General features: G+C 42.2%; 1 protein-coding gene across 1 annotated transcript in view; it reads left to right on the plus strand.

The window, feature by feature from the left end:
• The window catches only part of tln2a (talin 2a), a 181,542-nt gene extending 174,951 nt beyond the window's left edge, over positions 1-6,591 (plus strand). The window contains exons 54-58 of the mRNA XM_084065302.1: positions 554-678; positions 4,135-4,323; positions 4,899-5,081; positions 5,827-5,952; positions 6,455-6,591. Of these exons, the coding sequence (XP_083921428.1) occupies positions 554-678; positions 4,135-4,323; positions 4,899-5,081; positions 5,827-5,952; positions 6,455-6,583 (752 nt within the window). The 3' untranslated portion in view covers positions 6,584-6,591. The remainder of the gene's footprint in view (positions 1-553; positions 679-4,134; positions 4,324-4,898; positions 5,082-5,826; positions 5,953-6,454) is intronic.
• The last annotated feature ends 1,421 nt before the right edge of the window (positions 6,592-8,012 follow it).

The following is an 8,012-nucleotide window of genomic DNA, read 5'->3' on the forward strand; positions in this document are numbered from 1 at the left end:
CTTCTCGATTATTTGATTAACCGACATGAGCAAGATAACCACTTGATCCCCAGCATCCCTATTCTGGGGGGAACATTCGCGAGAGCACCAAGTACAGTGAAACTCAGGTCAGTTTTACTAAGAATAGAGGGTTTAGGTTGTTAAGTCGGTGAGAGGTTCTAAAGGTGGCTTTCCGATACATTTGGGGTTAATTGCCCAGCCCTATCTTGTACTCATAGTGCTTCCAGGACAGAATCAGCTCCATCCATCCGTCATCACGCTTTGGTTTTGACTCCCCGTTCCATCACAATAACGTTGACGCTTCCATCTTCATTTCAGTGAATGGCAGTTGTTTTGCGGTGTGTCCACCAGCTGTTGCATGATGATGGGATATGGTGACGTGTGGCACTCAATGTGTTGTTGTCTGTGTGCTCACAGTGTGTTGTTGTTGTTGACGCATGTTCTGTTGACACTCTGCTCCGAGGAGCTTTTGTATTTATTCTCATATGCAGGTATATAATATATACAGTACACTATATATGTGTGTGTGTGTGTGTGCGTGCGCGCTCTGCAGGTTCAGAGTGGGTGGATCCTGAAGACCCCACGGTCATTGCAGAGACGGAGCTCCTGGGTGCTGCAGCCTCTATTGAAGCAGCAGCTAAGAAACTGGAACAGCTGAAACCCAGAGCCAAGCCCAAGGTACATCACCAGTCATTCACACGCAATGGGACTCTGCCTAACCCTTAGAGCTTTACGTTATCTACAGCAATGGTTCTCAAACTTTTAGATTTCAAGGTCTCCCTTTAACTCTGACAGTGTACAAATGGAGCCAAATGGACCCGTTTTGGTTCCATTTGTACACTGTCGGAGTTACAGACTTCAATTCAATTTAGAATTGAGGTTTCAAAGGAACCCAGAGAGTCCCTGGAATCCATTTTGAGAACCACTGATCAGACAGACATGAAATCCCGCCCACGCATTTCAATGGGGACACCCTCCTTCCGGGTTTGGGCCCATGGGTTTGTTGGCATCATGGGCTCCATTCGCATGCACAGCAGTTTCCTTTATGTGTCTACGTCACTTATACTACCTCCATGTGCAAGCCTGTGAGTTGAGCCAATTGGTCGAGCCCTTTTCGCTCGTTCATGTTTTCGGGCCCAAAACCTGGCCCAAACGTGCGGTACCAAATTTGGCCACTTGAAAATCCTTGCTTAAAAAAACACCCCTGGTCCTAGGGGCTTGGCCAAACCCTGGAGGAACTATTGAAGTCATGGCAATATTCACACAAGAAGAGTTTTTTGTATTTCTTATTGAGATAATGGTTTCTTACACAGATAATGGTCATGTATTTATTTAATTAATCTTTATAAAAATGTATGACAAACCATTAAACCAAAAGAAAATGTGTGGTTGTTGTACCACACTAGCAAACACCTACAATGTCAATGTCTCCTCTCATATTTTTCTCTTTGCACATTTTACAAACACAATTATGGTTTTGACTGTACAATTTTCACACCAGGGGTCTTTTGTCTGTTGGCAAGCTTCAAACAGCATGCCTGCATTTGGCTCTGTTGTGCATGTATCCTCTTCTGATAGTTGTGTCTATCTGTATGTATGTCCTTTTAACTGTATGTGTATGTGTATGTTCTTTTAACTGCCTCTATCTGTGTGTATACTGTCTCTCTGTGTGTATGTCCTTTTAACCGTCTCTGTGTATGTGTGTGTGTACTAGTATTAACGGTCTCTGTCTGTAGTACTGTTTGTTCTTTTAACTGTGTATCTACTGACTCACGTGACTTCAGAGGTGCATGTCACCCTGACACATTTAATTGCTGTACGATACACAGTGGTGGACAGTAACAAAGTACATTTACTTGAGTATTGTACTGTACTACTTTTGGATACTTTATCACTCCACTTCAATGCAAATATTGGAATTTTGACTCCACTACATTTCAAGGAAGGGAAAAAGTACATTACGAATTAACCACTTAAGACCTATTTCAAATATAGTGAAAATAGTCGATATACAAGCTCACAGCGTGTCGCATTGCGACCCGTTGTGAGCTTGATTGGCTATTTTCACAGTGATTGATATTTTTTTGTAATTAGTACTTTTGAATTCTTACGTATTTTTAAAAGCAAGCACTCCAGTATAACAAGTACAAATTTGACAGAGCAACGTTCACTTGCAGTTGAGTAATATTTGACCAGGAGTATCTATACTTTGACTCAAGTACTGGGTTTGAGTACTTTGTCCACCACTGACCATAGGTGTGGTCTCCTGTGCCATTTGTGAACATGTTAATATTCCATGTGACCCATACTCAATAGACTCACTGTGTGTGTGTGTGTGTGTGTGTGTGTGTGTGTGTGTGTGTGTGTGTGTGTGTGTGTGTGTGTGTGTGTGTGTGTGTGTGTGTGTGTGTGTGTGTGTGTACAGCCTCTGGCTCATATTTTATTCATTGTCCAGACCTACAGTATAAAGTCCCATCCATTCATCTCCATTTGCAATTACAGGCCTACAGTAAATCGTCCCTTTCATTCTGGAGCCCGACCGATTCCAGGTCTCTGGGTCCAATCCCCATTTGGGACAGTCCTATATGCAGTGGTGTTTTGGTCGTTGGACGGGACACTACGGCATGTGGCCAGTATTTTTTCACGCGCATGTACGGGCTGTACTGACAAAAAATTACATTTTGATAGATACTAAATTGAAATCAAGTATATAGCTTCGATATATGAAAAGAAAAATTAACTTAAATTTTACAACAAATAAGCAAACGAGTGAATACAAAATACACGTGAACTGTTATTGTGGGAAAAGCCGAAGCTCGCAACGCGTCGAGTCTGCAAATGCTTTCCCCATAATATGGATGCTGGGGTTTAAGTGGTTAAAAGTTGGGGCACATCGACTGCAGACACCAATGTATTTAAAATAGTCAAATAATGGCTGATATATCGGTTGGGCTCTAATCATAATACAGTGTCGTTTTCCCCTCCCTCTCTCCCATCATGCATCTGTCTTCTGTCCACTCACCTACAGTATCTGTAAGCCAAGAGTCTCTTCCACAACAACAATCCTCTCTCCCACCAAATCCCAGTTAGCCCTCCCCCTTACCCCCACACCCCACCGGAGGCCTTCTTTGCAGGGCTCTGTGTGATATGTTTGATATATTAGGTTGTTATTCAGTCCCAACTATATATCAAACATATTCCTACAGTGTCCCGCCCTGTCTACAGACGTGTGCTCTGTGTGTTTGTGTGTGCGTGTGTGTGTGTGTGTGTGTGTGTGTGTGTGTGTGTGTGAGTGTGCGCGCGTGTGTGAGAGTGGGCATGTTTTGGTGTTTCAAAGGACGGGCTGAAGTAGAAAATATACTTCTAGGATTTTGAAATGCCGCCACATTTTGTTCTATGGTGTCTTTGTGTTAGTATCTCTCGTATGCAGTTATACTGCAGTTTTAGCTAGCTGTTGTTTTGCATGCGACCGTCCCAAGCTGTTTTCATTAAGCTTGGTTTATACTAAAATAGCAGATCTACTAGTTCACGTTCGTTGTGAGCTTGTAGATCTGATATTTATATGAATATAAATGAAGCCATAGTGTTTTCAGAATCCGATGACAACCTGCCAACTGCTGAAAATAGAAATATTGTGAGAAAATATTTTCTGCAGCATCCATAAAGGCATAAATGCACCCACAAAGTTTACTATCTTTATTATTACTCTAGCATATATATATATATATATATATATATAAAAGTCAATCTGTCTTACAAATATAAAAAGCCAAATATAATCAAGAAATTATATTATATATTATGGATATGAAAGACAGACACATTTTTCTGGTGTTTATTGAAGTTTATATCCAGTGAGCATTAATTCGCTGTACTGCTACATTATGCCAATTTTGGACTAGATTATATGATTATTATATGATCTATATTAAAGTATTAAATCAGTCTTATCTCCTACTTGGTGTCGATAGAACAGAAAAACATTAAAAATGTGTTATTTGGTGTCGATAGAAAAGAAACATATTAAAACTTTAAATATGGAGATAAGAGGTGTCCGCCCCACGGTGACAATATAGTAAAAGCTCCCATTATTCCCAAGTTGTTTTGAGTGTGACGGCTGTCTCTCTCTCCCAGCAAGCGGACGAGTCTCTGGACTTTGAGGAGCAGATCCTGGAAGCTGCCAAGTCCATCGCTGCAGCCACCAGCGCTCTGGTCAAGTCGGCCTCGGCTGCCCAGAGGGAGCTGGTGGCCCAGGGCAAGGTGGGCGCCAGCCCTGCCAACGCCGTGGACGATGGACAGTGGTCCCAAGGGCTCATCTCAGCGGTGAGTGGAACCTTTTTTTTTCTTTTTGGGAACGCCATTTTGTGTCATTTTAGATTTCTTTGGCTAAATATTGAAAATGTGTGCAAATCTTTGAATATATATATTTAAACTTAAAGCGATTTTTTTTACTAGATTGAACCACTGATGCCTATAGAAACATACAGGGTTTTTTTTAAACTCAAAATTTAGAAGACATTTGTAAAATCCCCATAAGCAAAGATTTGAGTTAAAATGTTCGCTTTAAAAAAGACATTTTCAAAGAAAATTTGTCAAGAATTTTCTAAAATAGCAGATCTACAAGCTCATAGCGCGACACTCGTTGCCGCGCTATGAGCTTGTATATATGTTATTTTTGAAAAGCCAAAGTATAAAATAATGGTTAAAGTGGTTAAAATCTAAAATGACACAGGCTTTTCCCGGTCTTAATGAGTTAAGACCTGAGGCCGATTCTATACAAATGCCTTCTAAACCAGCATTTCTCAAACTTTTTCGTGTTCTAAAAAAAAATCTAAATAGTTCAAATAGCCAAACTACAAGCTCACCACGTCTCCCTCTCTCCCTCTCTCCCTCCCCAGGCCCGCCTGGTAGCAGCAGCAACCAGTAACCTGTGTGAAGCAGCCAATGCCTCCGTCCAGGGCCATGCCAGCGAGGAGAAGCTCATCTCCTCCGCCAAGCAGGTAGCGGCCTCCACGGCTCAGCTGCTGGTAGCCTGTAAGGTCAAGGCTGACCAGGACTCTGAGGCCATGAGGAGACTACAGGTAACACTTTCTGCTTGATAACACCTGTATGTTCAAGGGATTATACATATGAACCCACAACATTTCGTCGCTGTCGGGCAGGAAACCTATTATCTCCATATTTTAACTTTTGGTATGTTTTTTTGTAAATCAATACCCTACTTGATCATACTACAGCGTCACACAAAAGTATCAAAAATAGCAGATCTACTTGTCGATCTGCTATTTTTTAATTTGAATCCTGAAAGGCGCACACACACACACACACACACACACACACACACACACACACACACACACACACTGCAAAACAAGACCATAACACAATATCTGTAGATCAGTGGTTTTCAACCCTTTTCATTTCAATGTCCATTATTTTGTGTGATGCTGTAGTACAGTGGTTTTCAACCAGTGGTCCGGGGACCACGAGTGGTCCTTGAGGGGGTTCCAGGGGGTCCCCAGCCAAATAACGGGTCCATTTGGTTCCATTTGTACACTCTCAGAGTTACAGATGAACACTGATGATCATACTACTGTGTAGATTGGGACCCCCAAGGAATCAAAATGGTTGAGTCCCTGGCATATCTTTTCAAATGGGGGTCCCTGGGCTGGGGTCAATTTGGGGGTCCTTGACGCAAAAAAGGTTGAAAACCACTGCTGTAGTAAGATCAAGAAACGATAATGCAACCTTATTAAACTTGACTATAAGCTCATAGTTGTTTGCTGTTAACGTTTTATTGCTACTGACCTTTCATTCTTCCTAAAGGCTGCTGGGAATGCGGTGAAGAGGGCGTCGGACAACCTGGTGCGGGCGGCGCAGAAGGCAGCGTTCGACAAAGCGGACGAGCACAACGTGGTGGTCAAGACCAAGTTTGTGGGCGGAATAGCACAGGTAAGACCCTCCCCCATCCCCCACCAGCCCCCACATGGATGAAACCACTCCCACATGTAGTTCCCTCACTGAGGGTTAACACCATGTGTTAACCACCTTAGCCCTGTTTTAATGCCATCTGGTGGACAGCTAGAGGATGGCAGGCCTGGGGGAGTTGGAAGGAGAGACAGAAGCAGACTTGTGAGTTGTGACATTTTGTTGCTGTCGGGTGGAAACCTTGTATGTCCAAAACTTTCCCTTTTTTTTAGCATTATTTGAAACTGGTGAAAATAGCCGATCTACAAGCCCACAATGTGTCGCATTGTGAGCCTGTAGGTCGGCTATTTCCACTACTTTCGTGCGACACTCTTGTATGAAGAAGTAGGGCATTCATTTACAAAAAAACATACACGTTTTTCCCTGGCTGCAACGATTTGATAGCCACTCCAGACTGTCAGAGGGAATAATAAATGTTTGCGTGTGTTGTCCGTCTGTCTGTCTGTCTGTCTGTCTGTGCGTCCAGATCATCGCAGCCCAGGAAGAGATGCTGAGGAAGGAGCGAGAGCTGGAGGAGGCCAGGAAGAAGCTGGCTCAGATCAGACAGCAGCAGTACAAGTTCCTGCCCAGCGAGCTGCGAGAAGACGACAACTAAATGTCTTATTCCTGTGTACTGTCGCAGTACCGTGGTACCTCCACAGGGTGGACCTGTTTCCCACCGAGCGTAACGTTACAAACCAAAATAAGGGTCTCTGGACATGAAATGACTTCAGGAGGTGTCCTGTATGTCTTTCATGTACTGAGTAATAACTACTACGAATGAAAGAATCTCAACCAGAATGTGATGCAACCAGGGGACAAACTTACAGATTACACAGTCTCACGTTTGCCCCGAAGTTTTTTCTTTTTTTTTTTGAAAATCTGAGCACCGTATTCATAAAATGTCTTAGAAGATGAACGTATTTAATATTGGTGTTGATGTCGTATGGCTGTATAAAATTTGATTATGACTTAACCGCGAACATCTTGAAATGTTTTAAAAACTATTCAGAAATGGCCGACCTACAAGCTCACAACGTGTCGCTAATGTGACGCGTTGTGAGCTTTCAGGTCAGCTATTTTCGAAAATAAGTGCTTAAGGGGTCAGAGGGGCTCGGATTCAGAGCCCTGTTCAAAGACGCTTTATGAATATGTGGCGTAACGTCTATGTACTAGCATAACAACATTGGCACCTTAATATCCGTCTGAATCATGTGGTCGCTGTGTGTCTTGAAATCGTGGTCTAGTGCTCCATTAGTCCCATTATGAAGGCAATTTAAGTACAAATTTGGGATGTTGATGTATTTGGCCCGTACTGTATATATCAATAATGAATGATAATTGTCTTTTTGGAAATATTCTTGGATTTGTGGAGACAGTGATTATAAGCATCTTTTACACACCTTTGTTTCTGGAAACTTTTTAATCTTTCACTAGACGGGGCTGAAAACTACAGCTAGCCCACTTTTTAAACTTAAAATCGTCTGTCGGGTGGAAACCTCATATGTCCAAAACGGTTAGTTTTCAGGATACCAATTCAAAAATAGCAAAAGTAGCAGATCTACAAGCTCGAAACACGTCACTTCGCGCCGCGTTTCGAGCTTGTAGATCTGGTACTTTTGATGCTTTTATGTGACGCTGTAGTATGATCAAGTAGGGCGTTAATTTATGAAAAAACACAAAAAGTTAGAATGTGGAGATAAGAGGTTTCTGCCCGACAGCAATGATATGTTGTCGGTACGTACGCATAATCCCTTGAATATAGGTGTTATCAAGCAGAATGTGTTACTCCGTGCTACTCCTATGAATGCTTCCCTACATAGGAAGAGGTGTTACAAGGATACTTGTTACTACTGTATTTTTGTGTTTTGTTTTTCTTCTTTTTTTCATCGCAACTGGGGTTTTGAACCAATTTTGTTCGGTTGTTTTTTTGCAACACATGCTATTTTGTTTTAAACCACAATATAATCTCACACGCTTACCACAACTAGCAGAGCTCATAGTGCTACAGACGAGTTCCTGAACCATGCACAGCTAATACGTTT

This window comes from Gymnoscopelus microlampas, assembly GCF_963454915.1.
Source record: "Gymnoscopelus microlampas genome assembly, chromosome: 1".
Classification (NCBI taxonomy): Eukaryota; Metazoa; Chordata; class Actinopteri; order Myctophiformes; family Myctophidae; genus Gymnoscopelus; species Gymnoscopelus microlampas.